The 18099-nt window shown below is 44.4% G+C and overlaps 1 protein-coding gene across 1 annotated transcript in view; it reads right to left on the minus strand.

Annotated features, from left to right (window-relative positions):
• The window catches only part of frem3 (Fras1 related extracellular matrix 3), a 137959-nt gene that overhangs the window by 117790 nt on the left and 2070 nt on the right, over positions 1–18099 (minus strand). The window contains exons 3-4 of the mRNA XM_078399117.1: positions 14676–18035; positions 7684–7773 (exon numbers count right to left, since the gene is read on the minus strand). Of these exons, the coding sequence (XP_078255243.1) occupies positions 7684–7773; positions 14676–18035 (3450 nt within the window). The remainder of the gene's footprint in view (positions 1–7683; positions 7774–14675; positions 18036–18099) is intronic.

Genomic DNA, 18099 nt, shown 5'->3' on the forward strand with positions numbered 1-18099 from the left:
GCCTTCTCCCCATACCCCCTGATTCCGCTATCCTTAAGAGATCTATCTAGCTCTCTCTTGAATTTCAGGGAACAATGGATGTGCATGCCTAGATCCTTCTGCTCCACAACACTCATCAGAGCCCTGCCATTCGCTTGCAAGGTCCTGCACAGCTTGACTTTCCAAAATGCAACACCTCACACTCATCTGTATTAAAGTCTATTAACCATTCCTCGGCCCACTTGCCCAGCTGATCAAGATTCTGCTGTAATTTTTGATAACTATCTTCGCTATCTACAATGCCACACAGTTTAGTGTCATCTACAAGCTTGCCAGTCATGCCTCGTACATTCTCATCCAAATCAATGACATAGTACCGTGATAACATTTCAAAGACATTTGGGGTGTACATGGATAGGAAAGGTTTACAGGCACATGGGCCAAATGCGGGCAGGTGGGACCAGCATAGTTGCAGTATCTTGGATTGCATGGACAAGTTGGGCTGAAGGGCCTGTTTCCATGCTCCATGACTTTATGACATACTCACGGAATCCTCTGTACAAATCTATTGATATTTGAGCCAAGGATCTAGTCTTACTGAAATATTGAAATTACAAATGAAGACTGATGAATCTTCAAAGATAGACACAAAATGCTGGTGCAACTCAGCAGGACAGGCAGCATTCCCGGAGATAAAGAATGAGTGATGTTTTGGGTCATGATCCTTCTTCAGACCTCAGAATCTTTAATTATTTTCAATTTGTCATCTTTGCTTCTCTGATGTTGTAATTACCCAAAATGTATTTGAGAAGTAGCAAAGTATATTACGAAAACCAATAATAGTTTTCTGTGTTTGAAATGTGCTGAACGTCTAAAGGTCTTTTCTCAATCAATAATTTTTTTATTTTCCTCTATTGCATTATTGTATTTCTCTGAAAAACTTACCCATTTGTTTGCCACGCCATTATTTGCTTGAGTCCCAACCCTTTTTCTCTTTCACGTATATATATACTGCTCCAGTTTTCTCAACTCTCCCAGTTGGCACTAATTCTCTAATGTGATATCTCTTAAAAATGTAAACTGTTCACATTACTTAACTGTTTGTATTACTTAAGCCTACAGATATTGCCAAGAGTTGTGTTCAGTTTTGGCTGAAACACAATATCTGGCATATGTGGACACGATAAGAAGAAGACTTAAGCCTACAGATGGTAGGAGAATTCGGCAATGATATGGTCCACTTTGTGATTCAAAAATGTTGATCAAGAAAGGAAATGAAGATTGGGTGTCAAATCTCCATTAATAACAGCTAAGTAACAGGCAAAAAACAGGGTGAAATTGGCTTCAAAGATCTTTATTCTCTGAAAGGAATCGGATGATATCTGTCCCTATGTTAAAACAACTTCTATCCACTTGCTGAAAATTCAAAGAAAAATAATCTAAAGGGTCAGTGAAGTTCTGGGGGAAAAGACTGAATTGAAAAAGGAGAAATTAATCAGATTTCATTATGATAAAAGCTTTACTTTAATAGGGGAGCTGAATTGATGGACGATTGTCAATCGCAAAGCAAAAGATGATGATGTCTCCTGGAAGAACTCACTCTGAGCAGAAACTAAGAACTCTCAGACAAATTGCACTCATCCATTTAGTTAACTATATTTCAATTAGCTACATTTTATTTACCTAAAAAGCAGCAGGAAACCCACACCACAACTACGCACACCCAAACTACAGGGCGGTACGGTGGAGCAGCGGTAGAGTTGCTGTCTTACAGCGCTTGCAGCACCAGAGACCTGGGTTCGATCCTGACCACGGGTGCTGTCTGTGTGGAGTTTGTACGCTATCCCCGTGACCGCGTGGGTTTTCTCCGAGATCTTCAGTTTCCTCCCACACTCCAAGTGTTAATTGGCTTGGTATAAGTGTAAATCATCCCGTGTGTGTGTAGGGTAATGTGCTGGGATCGCTGGTCGGTTCGGACTCGGTGGGCCGAAGGGCCTGTTTCCATGCAGTATCTCTAAAGTAAACTAAACTAAACTAAAAATGTTTTCTTTTCATTTGATCCCTTGAAAGGTTAAGAAAGCTGACAAAACTTTTTTCCCCTGTTGGCTCCTCAGAGTTTTGCTTTTATCCTCCACCAGGTTTCCCACCCATTCGCATTCCACTTCAGGCTTGTCGGCCTGTCATTTTCTACTGCACTGCATTTGCATGTCAACAGCCAACCACCACTGGAACCCGATCCGCAGAGGGGCACAATTGCTTTCACCAAAATTACTCAATCCTTTGTCATTTTAGCCTCTTGCAGACGCCGAGCACAACGGAATGGCAGAAGTACAGCTGCTCTGTTTTTGTTCGCCTTTTTTTCACTCCTAATTTGCTTCTCTCCTTTCCTGGAGACACAAACAACACATGCTGGGATGTGGACCAAGGGCAGCACTCAGTCTCCAGGATACTTCCCAAGAGGTCAACATGTCACCGTTGGCTTCAAGTGTCAACAGGCTGAGTTATCTTATTTTTTTTTAACCAAAAATAGATTCATTCAATTATTTACAACACTATTTACAACACTAAACAATTCAAACAAACCCACCACCATAGTACAAGTAAAACTAATATTCAGAACATTAGATAACTATTTCCCTCATCCTTGTTAAGAATGCATTCCAACCCCCCCCCCCCCCCCCCCCCCCCCCCCTCGCAGTGCCCAGCGGCCCCAGGCAGTGGAGGCCAGTTCGTTGGATGCTTTCAAGAGAGAGCTGGATAGAGCTCTTAAGGATAGCGGAGTGAGGGGTTATGGGGAGAAGGCAGGAACGGGGTACTGATTGAGAGAGATCAGCCATGATCGCATTGAATGGCGGTGCTGGCTCGAAGGGCTGAATGGCCTACTCCTGCACCTATTGTCTATTGTCTATTGTCTAAATCTCCCAGGGTGCCCGTGGACAGCACGTAGCCCCTCTCTAGAACCACCTGGGCGCGGACGTGACCCGGGAAAAGGGGCGCAGGGTGAGTCATCAGGGCAAGCTGGCGGAGAGCTGGCAAGTTGTCATGCACAGTGCAAGTTTCAGACACCTAACTTGAACTCCCTGCTGAGGAGCAGCAACAGAATTAGTGTTTGGAAGACATTGGGAAGTATGATTGACAAATTTAATGGGACGATAGCAGACCATACAACTCCAGTACGCCATCTTGCAATTACTGAATGTAACCATTTATGCAAAGTTTTCGAGGTTGTTGAAGACCAGATCCATATTTCACCAGAGGTTAGAAGTCTGTGAAGCACCAGAGGATGCTTGTAACTGTAGAAGTTCACATAGTCTACCCTGGTTCAAATTGAAGGTAGACACAAAATGCTGGAGTAACTCAGCGGGTCAGGCAGCATCTCAGGAGAGAAGGAATGGGTGACGTTTCAGGTCGAGACCCTTCTTCAGACTGATGTCAGGGGAGATGGAGGGACAAAGATAGGATGTAGTAGGAGACAGGAAGACAGTGGGAGAACTGGGAAGGGGGAGGGGAAAGAGAGGGACAGAGGAACTATCTGAAGTTGGAGCAGTCAATATTCAAACCGCTGGGGTATAAACTGCCCAAGCGAAATATGAGATGCTGTTCCTCCAATTTGCGCTGGGCCTCGCTGTGACAATGGAGAAGGCCCATGACCGAAAGGTCAGAATGCCAGTGGGAGGGGGAGTTGAAGTGGTGAGCCGCCGGGAGATCAGGTTGGTTGAGATGGACTGAGCAGAGGTGTTCAGCGAAACGATCGCCGAGCCTGCGCTTGGTCTCACCGATGTAGAGAAGTTGACATCTGGAACAGCGGATACAATAGATGAGGTTGGAGGAGGTGCAGGTGAACCTCTGCCGCACCAGGAAATACTATTTGGGTCCTTGGATGGAGTCGAGGGGGGAGGTAAAGGGACAGGTGTTGCATCGACCCTGAGGTGTTTTTCAAACCTATTCCAGCAGAAAAACCTATTCCAGCAGTGCCAATGTGAATTTGACACAGGCTGTATCAGGAGGTGAGTTTTGCTAACACTAACCTGCACTGGTGCTACATGCACTTCAAAGTACAGAATTAGTTTAGTTTAGTTTAGTTTATTTTAGTTTAGAGACACAGCGTAGCAAAAGGCCCTTCGGCCTACCAAATCCACGCCAACCAGCGATCCCTGCACATTAACACTATCCTACACACACTAGGGACAATTTACATTTACACCAAGCCAATTCGCCTACAAACCTGTACCTTTTTGGAGTGTGGGAGGAAACTGGCGCTCCTAGAGAAAACCTTCGCAGGTCACGGGGAGAAGGTACAAAGTCCGTACAGGCAGCACCCGTACTCAGGATCGATCCCCAGGAATCTGGCACTGTTAGGCAACAACTCTACCGCTGTGCCATCCTAAATTATTAGCCAGCAAAAGCTTCATGAACATGAACAAAAGTTCCACTCTTTGTTAATTAAGCTTCTATTAAAATACAAAGGAGGAATGTCAAGAGAATTAATTATGGTGTCAAAAGCAGAATCAGTCTGAAAATACTGTTTCCAAAAAAAGCTATTAGGTTACTGCACAACATTCAGCAACAAAGCAATCTGTGTAATGTTTGTTATCAGAAACTGCTAAACAGAGAACAAATTAGCAACAATAATCTAATAATATTCCAATTTAACACTGCTGAAAATAATTCTGCATTCTCATAATTATTCTGGTCAGCAAGTGAATATGAAGTGAATTGGAAGCATTTCCTAAATGTTTGTCTTCTACTTGCTTAATCCTGACTTGTTTCACACGTCAGTAGAAGATGATAAACTGTCCTGGGACTAGCAGAGCACAATCATTTAACATTTTCTTTGCTTCTGGCATTGTTTTTACCGGAGGTGAAATCCTAGCACAGAGCAATAAGAGACAGAATTACATTTAACTTAAAATATGCACTATATGGTTTTACACTGAATTGGGAATGGTTGAAACACAATAGGAAAGGTTTTGAGGGACATGGGTGAAATGTGAACAAATGGGACGAGCTTACATGGACATCGTGGTTGGCATGGAGAAGTTGGGCTGAAGGGCCCGTTTCCAAGCTGTGTAATGCTATGACTCTACAGAGTGCCAACTCCATTGAATTGACCTGTGTATCTGTGGAGTGTCAAACTTTTTAAGTGGCACTTCCTGATTCAGATGCTGGTTGATTCAGGAGAGACAGAGGTGATTGCCCCTTTCACACATGTCCAGGATGGTATGTAGAAGGTGCAATATATATCTAACAGGAACTATCAACCAAAAATCCAGTAATGTGCCAATGCAAATGATGCCACTTATTTGAAAAACATTGTAAAATCCAATCTTTGGTGCTAAAGGCTTGGATTGAAGAACAAATCAAATCACCTCCTCAATCAGACGCAAATGCTCAAATAACAGGAATAAACAGGCATTCATTCTGTAATTCATAAAGAAATTGTCTAATTTGTAACATAATTATTAGCCTACTTAGAAAGTATGTACATCAATTGAGTGCATAAATTATGATCATGATCCTGGATTTATTAACAGTTAGGACAAAATTCCTCAACATTCTTTAAAAAATAAATTGCTTTCTCTTTTAAAAATATATATTTAATGCTTGTCGCCTGCTTCTACTTAATGGATTCATTATTCGTGGAAGTACAAATGGGAGTTATTGAGAGTATTTATCACACAGATATTCCAAAAAAATATAATGTGTTTTCCTGTTAATGGTTCCACCAAGTTGCAGTACAGAACGCCACGGGAGATCCTTCTTCCCTGTGGATATATAACTTTATCAACGGGGACAGTGTGGAGAGAGTGTCCAGCTTCAAGTTTCTGGGCACTCACATTTTGGAGGACCTAACATGGTCCAATAACACTGCTGCGCTGGTCAAGAAGGCACAGCAACGACTGTTCTACCTAAGAACACTGAAAAAGTCTGGTCTACCCCAACAGCTGCTGACGTCATTCTACCGCTGCACCATAGAGAGCATCCTAACACATGGCATCCCTGTGTGGTATCTTAGCTGCACGGAGGCAGAGAGGAAAGCTCTTCAGCGGGTAGTCCATAGAGCTCAGAGGACTATCAGAATACAGCTACCAGCCTTGGAGGGCATCTACAACACACGATGCCTCAGAAAAGCCACCAGCATCCACAAAGACTCTTCACACCCCTGCAACAGTCTGTTCGAACTTCTACCATCAGGCAAACGATACAAGGCCTTCTACGCCCGCACCTCCAGACTCAGGAACAGCTTCATCCCCAGGGCCATAGCTGCTATGAACCGGTCCTGCTGAGCCGGATGGTCACATTGCACAGCGAACCGGCACAGATCTACTTGCACTTTATTCTGTTTTAAAACTGTTACAATTTGTTTCATTGGGTTGTTTGAATTAATACTGACTAGCTAATTAATTTATTGCATCGTAGGGGAGGCGCATTCCCAATCTCGTTGTACCCCTGTACAATGACAATAAAGATATATTGTATTGTATTGTATTGTATTGTATTTACAACTCCTCCCCCTTCTGTCGTGGGGTAGACTGAGACTGATTCCCCTCTCCCCCCCCCCCCAATCCTTGCACATCCCCAATCCTTTCCACTCGTCACTTTCATTTCATGTTTCATGTATTTTGTGTTTTTATGACTGCTGGCAGATCAATTTCCCTCCTGGGATAAATAAAGTTCTATCGTATCGTACCATATCGTATCCTATCCTAAAAAGTAATCAAATCTCATTGCCAAATCATAAGTATGTTTAAGATTCTATTGCGCAAGAATCTGTTACGCATGTTGTTGGGAAGAATCTGTAACTTTGCCTTCCATAAACAGTCCGATTCTCCCCAAGTTCATTGCGGACATTGGACTCTGCCTCTGCGATTATCACACCACAGTGCTGAGAACTATATCCTGCACTCTGGTTCTTTCCCTTCACTCTGTTGTACTTGAGCTTGGCTTGGTTCTACATATGTGTAGCATTATGTGATTTGACAGGACAGCATGCAAAACAAAGGTTTGCACTGTACCAGTTTGATCTGGATTATTGATTTATCTTCATGTAACAATCAGGGTTAATCAACAGCTCAAGAGCGATAGGTATGGTTCCAGACTCCCCTCCCCCCCACCCAACCTCCACCCCGCACCCCCCACCCCCCACCCTCATTGTTTGGATTGAATTATTTAATAGAGCGAAACGCTACATTTAAATACTTAAATATAATTGCCTTGTAGATTTACAATGAATTTCAGTGTACGCAACGATTTAGCTTAGTTTAGCGATGTAGTGCAGAAAAATTCCCCTCGTCGCATCAAGTCCGCGCCGACCAGCGATCCTCGCACATTAAGACTATCCCACACATTTCCACATACACCAAGCCAATTAACCTACAAACCTGTACGTCTTTGGAGTGTTGGAGGAAACCGAAGATCTCGGAGAAAACCCACGCATGCACGAGGACAAACTCCGTACAGGCAGCCCCTGTAGTCGGGATCGAACCCGAGTCTCTGGTGCTGTATGCGCTGTAAGGCAGCAACTCAACCGCTGAGCCACAGCCCTTAAATATTCTCACATAGTAACAGCAGGTGACGGACCACATATTAGTACATGTAGTAATAAAGATGAAGCTACCTCAAATCATCGGCAGCTACTCCTATATAAAAAAGCATCCGATAACGTAGCCGGTAGATTAAACTATGTAATAAGCAAAGTCTTACCAGCATCTTCAATGGTGAAATAGAAGGCATCACTTGTTGCATTGTCACCTTCACGCAAAACGTATGAGATCTTCATGTCATCAATGTCAGCTGTCAAAATGGAATTCACAGCCAATTAATAGATTGTTGGGTACATGAGCAAGTGAATGCTTTTGTTAATATTCTAAATACACTTCAAACTCATGAATTACAGTATAGCCAAGTGAAATAAATGTTGCAGCTAACAAATTAGCTCGTTGATACCTGCCTGGAAATCATTGTTATAGATGCATAGTGCAGATTATTATTCCTTGCATAACAGTGGTGGAAAGAAAATAAAGACAGAAAATGCAAAATCCAAGTCAAGAAGCAAGTAAATTTCCCCGGTGTAGGACGAATAAAGGAATATATTATCTGTGAATAAAGTAAGAGGGTTAATGTTTCGCTTGATGTTTTTCATTCATTTCTGATGCCCCTCTTTCTCCAGTTATGAATTCCTGGCATTTTATCGACCAGATATCCATCATCCATATAGACAATAGACAATAGGTGCAGGAGGAGGCCATTTAGCCCTTCGAGCCAGCACCACCATTCAATGTGATCATGGTTGATCATTCTCAATTAGTACCCCGTTCCTGCCTTCTCCCCATACCCGCTGACTCCGCTATCCTTGAGCTCTATCTAGCTCTCTCTTGAATGCATTCAAAGAATTGGCCTCCACTGCCTTCTGAGGCAGAGAATTCCACAGATTTACAACTCTCTGACTGAAAAAGTTTTTCCTCATCGTTCTAAATGGCCTACCCCTTATTCTTAAACTGTGGCCCCTGGTTCTGGACTCCCCCAACAATGGGAACATGTTTCCTGCCTCTAACGCGTCCAACCCCTTAAAAATCTAACATGTTTCGATAAGATCCCCTCTCATCCTTCTAAATTCCAATGTATACAAGCCTAGTCGCTCCAGTCTTTCAACATATGACAGTCCCGCCATTCCGGTAATTAACCCTAGTAAATATGTTGTATGATGGAGGGCAACACCAACTAACACTGGCACAACACCAATTTAATGGTTCCTCATTCTGTACCTGTCAGTAGCAAGATATTTTGATGGAGTAAAATGTCAACAGCAATTCCTCCACAAGTCCTCCAATAGGTTTATGGTGAAGGGGAAAATATTTAATAGTAACTTTATCACACAAAGGGTGGTGGGTGTATGGAACAAGCTGCCAGATGAGGTAGTTGAGGCAGGGACTATCCCAACATATGGGATAGAAACAGTTAGACTGGTGCATTGATAGGACAGGTTTGGAAGGATATGGACCAAACACAGGGAGATGGAACTAGGGTAGCTGTCCACAGTGTACAGATAGAGGATAAAGGGAATACAGTTTAGTGCAAGATAGTCCAGTAAAAGTCTATTAAAGGTAGTCCAAGGGTCTCCAATGAGGTAGATGGTAGCTCAGGATTGCTTTCCAGAGCTCTCCAGACCAATATTTAAATATGATGACGATAATCTTAAATTTAAACAGCAAGACAAACTTCTAGTGGAACTCTGTGGGTCAAGCAGCATTTGAGGTGAAGGAATGGATCCATGTTCGGCTTGACACCCTGAATCAGGATCATCCCTCTGCCTCCACAGATGCTGCTTGATTTGCCGAGTTCCTCCAGCAGTTTGTTTCTTTCTCCCGATTCCAGTGTCTCTTGTGTCGAAATTTAAAGTGTTGGGTGATTGAGAACCAATGTAAATCCAACATGGAGAGATCGTTTGGGAGCAAGATTGAAAGCAACAGAGGAATGGGCCACAGTTTTGGATAAGAAAATAACTGCAGATGCTGGTACAAATCGAAGGTATTTATTCACAAAATGCTGGAGTAACTCAGCAGGTCAGGCAGCATCGCGGGAGAGAAGGAATGAGTGACGTTTCGGGTCGAGACCCTTCTTCAGTCTCGACCCGAAACGTCACCCATTCCTTCTCTCCTGAGATGCTGCCTGACCTGCTGAGTTACTCCAGCATTTTGTGAATAAATACCTACAGTTTTGGATAAGTTCAGGTGTTTGGACAGTGATTGAAAAATAACACGAGGAAAGTATTGAAGGAACTATATCTCAATATGTCAAAAATACCTGTAAAGTTTCAGCAACAGATAAATTAAAACAGGAGTCAAAAGCCAACGATGTTATGGAGGTAACAGAAGATAAACTTTGTGATAAATAAGATTTGCAATGCTATCAAATTTGCAACTACCAATGCAAATTCAGAGGATCTGTCCAATGCATAAAACATGGTCTTTTACACATTTACCTCTGGCCATCCCCTCTGGACTTGAAAGAGAAAACATCAAGCTTGGTGTTGGATTGAAGGTGACTTCCGACCGCCACCATTGCATACAGAACAGAGTACAAGAAAGCTTCCCCACATCCTTAGTGCAGCTGGCAGAGTTGCTGCCTCACTACATGTCAGTGTGTTAACAGGCCACTGTAAATCACCCAGGCTGCATGGGTGAATAGGGGAATTGATGGGAATGAGGGACAAGTAAAATAGAATAAGTGGAAGATGAATGTAAATGGGTGCTTATGGCCAGCACCAACTCAATAGGCGAAGCCACTGTTTGCATATTCTATGACTAACTCTGTGAGTCTACATTTAAGAATTACTTGCATTAAAAGCTGTAGACAATCTCCAGCCGTATACAAGATACATATCTCTCTCCTCTCTGAGGTTTTCTGCATTGAAAGCTGTAGACTACATATAGCCATCAGGCGGGGAACATCGAGCTATGCTAATATACTTGTAAATTTTAGGAGCATCAGTGTTGTGATTCAAAACAAAATAAATGTCATTTGGTGTTTAAAGTTTCGCAAAGCTTCCACAATCAAGTCTGTCAGAGTTAAGGTAACTATAGCTTACCTGAGGCTATTTTGGGACCACCATTCATCTTATTTACAAAAGCATGGATTATCGGATCACTTAAGATAAACTTTTAGGAGACCACAATTATAGAAACAACAAGGACACAATGAATCAAAGGAATGGCAGGAATTCCCAGTCAAGAGAATGTTTCAACATTTTTCTACCTGTGTTAAATGCCGAAGGGCAAGGTAAGGGAACCCATAACTTCAACCAGCTTTAAAATTTACTTTCAACATATTCACACTTATTATACTCAAATTACAATTAAAAGATTTTGCATTATGGAAGAAGTCGTCATTCATTAACATAATGGCTGGCCTGTTAGTCAAAGATACTTCCTTGAATATCCAGAAGCCTATTCATCTCTATTTTGAAAAAAAAATCACACAACTAAACTTCCACAACCTTCTAGGTAGAAAATTCCAAAGATTCAAAGCTCATACATTGTTGCATGTTATATTGCTTCTGTTACGTTCCTGCCCATTCAACAATCTTATTTAGATGCCTTTGAAACCTTGTTGTATCATCCTTCTTTTTCACAATCCAATCTCACTTACATACTACAACAAATATGGGGCTATTTCACCAACTAAGTCATTGCTGACTCCAACTACAGCAATTCTACCAGACTCCTTCCATCTCTCTTTATTTACTTGTAGTGCTGCAAATTATTCTCATTCACTTGCCTATCAGCCACCTTTCCATAACCATAGTGCAGAGCTGCCACATTTTGAAGGAAACAAAGCAATCTATCTGAATATTGAATTCAACAATCTCAGATTGTTTGTTTTGCTTCCTTCAAAATGGGGCAATTCTGCAGTAAGGTTATCCATCTGTATCATATCATATCATATCATATATATACAGCCGGAAACAGGCCTTTTCGGCCCTCCAAGTCCGTGCCGCCCAGCGATCCCCATACATTAACATTATCCTACACCCACTAGGTAATATTAAGCCATTTTATTTTGTTCTCCACGGATACTCCTTGATAAACTGGGCATTTCCAACATTCTCCTTTTGGTTTCAGTTCTCTACAACCGCATTTCCCAGCTTTTAAATGCTATTTTATTTGTTTTCAATCTCTCTCACCACCATTACTTAACTGAAAATCGGCATCAGGTCGACCCAAAACATCACCCATTCCTTCACTCCAGAGATGCTGTCTGACCCCCGCTGAGTTATTCCAGCATTTTGTGTCTACCTTCGATTTTAACCAGCATCTGCAGTTTTTTTCCTCGAGATATTTCCTTTGTCCGTTCCTTCGCTCTCCAACCCTTTTTGTAACATAATTACTTTTTGTAACATAATGTATTTTCTCAGGTTTCCAGTTTCGTCTAGAACCACAGGACCCATGGCTTATCACCACCATTTTTGCCGCCCATCACACACGTACGCAATTGAATGCTGCTTCCTGCAAAATAGCTGTTTCAGGTGCAGTAGAGTTGATTTTCCTAATCTATCCAAGTCACTCTGCAGCCTCCTAGCATCCTCCTCGCAGCTAACACTGCCACCCAGCTTCGTGTCATCCGCAAACTTAGAGATATTGCATTCAATTCCCTCGTCCAAATCATTAATATATATTGTAAATAACTGGGGTCCCAGCACTGAGCCTTGCGGTACCCCACTAGTCACTGCCTGCCATTCCGAAAAGGACCCGTTTATTCCTTCTCTTTGCTTCCTGTCCGCCAACCAATTCTCTATCCACCTCAACACTGAACCCCCAATACCGTGTGCTTTAAGTTTGTACCCCAATCTCCTATGTGGGACCTTGTCGAAGGCCTTCTGAAAGTCCAGATATAACACATCGACTGGTTCTCCCTTATCCACTCTACTAGTTACATAGCACGGTTAACAACAAGTCTGGCCTCAAAATAAAAATCACCTGTGGCACATTCTGTTCTTAATATTTGGTTCAAGATTCACTTTCTAAATATCCTTCATCCAATTAAATTCACTCGTATGTCTACACTTTTTGTTGAAGGCATTCACGTTTTGACTTTCTGATGTCTGACATTTATACTGACAAATCATATTGCTTTTGTCCAAATTCAGTTTTGCGCTCCTTATTTTCCAAGTCCTAACAATAAGGCTTGAGCTCAGTAGGAACCAAAACTCAATGCAGAGGATTGATTCAGGAATTTAGTTCTTCTTTGTGACCTATGGTTTTGCCACAGCTTTGTGGCAGCTTAGTATCATGCCACAGAAATACTGAAGATCTATCTAGTAATAACGAAGGTGCTAATTTCACATCTTGAGGATCAAATGTTCAAATTCTGACAGCTCAAACCAGTTAATTGACATCATTTACAACAGTTAACAAAGCAGTAAAGGTGGTTGTATCAAAGAAGTGATTGTAGTTATAAACTGGATACAAGATACAGAGAAACAATATCCAAACATGCAGTATGCCTGTAATTTTTAGTGTAGTCTCAAGACTAGTTTGATAATACAATATAATTGAAAAACTTAAATATTTTCTGTTTCAACAAGTATAAATCAGGTGTTGATAGCATATTACTTTGGTAAACTAAGACTGAAGTTGCCAATGCATCCAATATTCACAATAATGCCATATGCTGAATGAATTCACTCTGTGAGCATAGAGAATCTTACTGAAGGTTTTTCTTTATGGCAGGATACATAAAAATCAGGCTTCTCATTTGCTATGCTTTAACTTCTGGCATGGCCAACATAAATCAATACAACAAAAAAAATGCATAGTTAAACTCTGTTTACTATCTCCCATTCTTCTGGGTGCCCCAGGGTGCTTTTGATTAAAAGCTCAAACAGTTTTCAATACAATGTCAGCAATTGTCCACCTAATTAGTGTTCACTGTGCACTGCAGTAATGCCTCACAGACTTGAACGGCCTTTAAAACAAAGCCAACAGATGTTGGCATGAGGATGTCTTTATTGAACACTGTACTGAATTATGCAATAATCCTTAGTTCACACCACACACCAATTCATTCACGATTTCTATATGCTGCGGTCTGGAAGGGCACAGTATCGCCCAGGAACCACTTTCTTCAATCACTTTTAACTTCAAAGCATTCTCAAAATAGTTGTCATAATCAAATGCTGTCTTCAGACTGGTAATGCTATGTAAATCATCTCAAAGCTCCTTTTTTTAACTTAGCTCGTTGTTTTGAAACTTCCTTTATGCGCCTGCTACCTTTTGACCAAACTTCACTGATCAGAGCTTGTTAATCTTGGTTCAACTAAATTACTTATAACAAACACAGCCATGCAAGAATAAACAACGTATAAAAGGGCCAGACTGCATGGATAGAAATAGTCAAATGCACAGCATTGCATATTTGATGCCAGTTCAGTACAGGAGGGTTGAATTGTCATATGTACCGACAAGGGGACAATGCAATTCTTCCTGGAGGCAGTGTCATGTTGTTCAACACCTGCCACACAAAAGACCAGCAAATAACTAAGTGTATGAAAATGGACAAAAATACAGCTACAAAAGAGACCACATGTGAAAGATGTCATTGTTCTTTGGACATATTCAGGCTGCTGTCTTATTTAAGCCTATCATATTTGGAATGGTAAATCAGAGATTGTTTAAATAATTATTATAATTTGATATACAGATTAAATATATAGTGGGAAAAGGCAGATTAATAAAAGCTTTCTTATAGACAATAGACAATAGGTGCTGGAGGAGGCCATTCGTCCCTTCAAACCAGCACTGCCATTCAATGTGATCATGGCTGATCATTCTCAATCAGTACCCCGTTCCTGCCTTCTCCCCATACCCCCTGACTCCGCTATCCTTAAGAGCTCTATCTAGCTCTCTCTTGAATGTATTCAGAGAATTGGCCTCCACTGCCCTCTGAGGCAGAGAATTCCACAGATTCACAACTCTCTGACTGAAAAAGTTTTTCCTCATCTCCGTTCTAAATGGCCTACCCCTTATTCTTAAACTGTGGCCCCTTGTTCTGGACTCCCCCAACATTGGGAACATGTTTCCTGCCTCTAACGTGTCCAACCCCTTAATAATCTTGTACGTTTCGATAAGATCCCCTCTCATCCTTCTAAATTCCCAGTGTAACTTGGTGAAAACTTGACTCTAAAACTTCACACCAACCTTGACTGAACGTGGTAATGCTGTCGTTTCCCAGATCAGTGTTAATAACGTGGCCGTGCTCCGGTCCCCCGGAGATCTTGTACTTCAGGAGTTTGTGTGGGCTGTCACGATCCTCAGCCTTCAGTGCCTTGCTGGTGATGATAAATCCAAGGCGACCAGTGTGCATTAGTCGAAGTGTCGGAGCCCCTTTGTTGACAATAATTTGTGGAACACCGTTGTCAACGGCTGCGATCCAGATCTTCATTGTCTGAGGCTTGCGCGTTTCAAACACGGGGTCTGGGAAAACGTAGTACTCGGTGTGTGTGCCGTCAGTCACTGTGAAAGAGAAACTGTCTTCATTTGTCTCCGTGCCGTCGTGCTTGTAACTGATAAGATTGTCATTGAGGTCCTGCTTGGTGAACCTGGTGACTGGCTGGCTTCTGTTGAACAGCAACTGGCCATGAACGGGAACCTGGGTAATAATGAAACGAAGAAAATAGTCGGGCGTGTCGTGGTCCTCCACTGTCAGCTCAAAGGGAGTGATCAGCTTCGCTTCCCCTTCGCTCACCACCAAGTCGTGGACCGTGAGTACGGGCTTCTTATTGTCGACGTCTGTTATGGAAACTCGGAATGTTCGAAACACTGGATTGTAACCGTCAGTAACCTCAAACTCAAAACTGTCCATTTTAACTTCATCGTCCGATGTGTGGATGTAATAGATCTTGTTTCCCGCTAGTTCCAGTTGGGTGAAGGAGGTGATAGGCAGACCAGGACTATCAGTCTTTTCCAGGTGCCCTCGTCTCGGGGCACGAGTGACGCTGAACCTTAACTTTTCGTCGGGGCTGTTAATGTCACTGGTGCTCAGTAAGTCTGTAGTCAGCGTCACCTTCCCACCTTCCTTCAGCGTGACACCTTTGTTAATCACTTCCGGGAACACCGCATCAATGCCGCCAATGCTAATGTAAAAATAACGATCAATCAGTGGGTTGGCGCCATCGGTCACATCAAACTTAAGGAGGTCGCGCACGCCCTCTCGGCCAGTGTGCACGTACTGAATCAATCCTTTGTCGATTTCAACCTGGGTGAAATTCGTGCCGACTGTGAGGTTCTGAAGCACGTCGCCATCTTTCATCAAATGTTGCAACAAACCTTGCCTTGGGCTGTGGCGAACTACGTAGGTCAACGTTTCGTCATCAGAATCCAAGTCTGTTGCTTTTAGGATTCTGTTGGTTATTATCTTCGATTCACCTATTTCTACTTCCAGGCCATTGTTTATGGTCATCCGTGGAGTCTCATCGTCAACCAGGATTATCATAATGGGGACGGTCTTATCCACAGTGTATTTGCCATCTGTGACTCTGACATCAAAGCTGTCTTCGTTGGTTTCAGAATCATCGTGCTCATAGACGATGGAGGAACCGATTGAGATGTCCTCCAGGGTAAAGTTTTTGATAGGCACAGTACCCTGTGCCGACTGATGCACAAACTGGCCGTACTTTGGCGGTCTAGTCAGGGTAAAATGAAGTTGGTCTGGGGGAATGTCGGCATCGGCTGCATTCAAAATTGGGCTGTCAACGACCAGACTCATCCCCTCCATCACGACAAACTCACGGGCAAAAATCTCTGGCCTCTCGTCGTTGGTTGGGATGATTACAATCGGGAAGAAGTGGCGGGGAGAGAAGTTAATGCCATCGGAACAGTGGAAGGTGAACCTGTCCTCCACGCGTTCAACCCCCTTGTGAATGCTTTGGACGTAGTGGATGTGGCCACCTCGGACATCCTTCATGGCGAAAGCACTAATGGCCGTGCCACTCCTCGACTTCTCAGACCCCGGAGCTGGGGAAATGTTTTCAACATAACCCGATGTTGGCTGAAGGATTATTGTGCACAGGATGTCATCGTCCAGGGTGTCCACATCTTCAGCGTTTAAATGTCCCACGGTGATGGCATTCTTTGCCCCCTCCAAAACAGTGTACAGCTCTCCAACGGTGACATCAGGTGCCACGCTGTCTATGGGCAAGATGGTGACTTGAACTCTGACTCCTTGCACCTTATTCCCACCGACCACCCACTCATTTGACATGTCAGATACGGTCAAGTTGAACCAATCGTGTTTCCTCTGTGTGCCGACTTCTCCGCTGGTGTGGGCGTAGACCACTGCCCCCTTCATTAAATCCCCTTGGGTGAATCTCTCCACAGGCAGCCCGTTCGCCAATATCTCCCCCAGTTTGGGAGGATTCTCCACAATGAATGTCAGCATCAAGTCATCGGTGTCTTCATCCGTGCCCTGGATGACATTGGCGGTGATCTCGGTGGCTCCGTTTTCGAGGACGTCGATGCGGGAGCCAAGCTGCCCCTCGGGCAAGGTGACGGTGGGCGTCTGGTCGTCTACTGGACGCACCGCGACCCTGACGGTCACCGGCACCACGTGGACTCCGTCGGCCACGTCCAGCCCGAAGGAATCAGCGGTGGATTCGCCGCCGCCGTGCCGGTACACAAGCCGCCCGCTCGCAATGTCGTCGCGGAGGAAGGACTCGCCCGCGGAGACGGTGGCCCCGGCGTACAGCAGCAGGCGGCCGTGCCGGGGGGCCAGGGTCAGGGTGAAGGCGATCCTGTCCCCGTCCGTGTCCGCGTCGCTGGCGTCCAGCTCGCCGGCTGTCAGCACAAAATCGCCGCCCTCGCTCACGGCGAAACCCGCGTTGGTGACCCGAGGGGGCTGGTTGTCCACCGGCTGCAGGAAGATGGTGAAGGTGCCCCTGGCTGCGTTGCCCGCGGGGTCGTGCACCGTGTAGGTGAACTGCACCACCCTGGGGGTGATGCCCAGCTCCTGGTCTGGGGGCCGGTACGACACCTTGTGGTGGCTCACCTGAGCCTGGGTGAACTGGCTGACCACCACCTCGGGCTTCTCGCTCAGCACCAGGTCTCCCGTCCGGACAGGGTTGTTCTCGTCGGTGTCGGTGGGCGGCGAGAGGACGGTGTACCTGAGCTGCCGGTCGTCCGAATCCAAGTCAGTGTAGCGCAGGAACCTCCTGCCGAGCTGGCTGAGCTCGTACTCCTTGACCACCATCTGCAGGCTGGTGCCCGGGAACAGCTCAGGGGCCAGGCGGTCCACAGGCTCCACTTTGACGGTCAGCCTGTGCTCTCCGGACCGGTTGGGCGGGTCGTTGTCGTCCTGCACACGGAAGACCAGGGTGTGCATCACCGTGCCGGTGCTGTGCGGCCCCACGTGCCTGTAGTACAACTTGCCGTCCAGGATGTCCTGCTGCGTCCACTGGCTCACCTCCTTCTCGTACACCCTCTGCTCCTCTACGTACCTCCAGCCGGCCTGCATCTGCTGGGGCCGCTCGCCCTGCCGGAGGAACAGGAGCCCGATGGGTGGCAAGGAGGAGGAGGAGGAGGGGGAGAGGGAGGAGGAGGAGAGGGAGGAGGAGAGGGAGGAGGAGGA

This window comes from Rhinoraja longicauda, chromosome 1 (assembly GCF_053455715.1).
Source record: "Rhinoraja longicauda isolate Sanriku21f chromosome 1, sRhiLon1.1, whole genome shotgun sequence".
Classification (NCBI taxonomy): domain Eukaryota; kingdom Metazoa; phylum Chordata; class Chondrichthyes; order Rajiformes; family Arhynchobatidae; genus Rhinoraja; species Rhinoraja longicauda.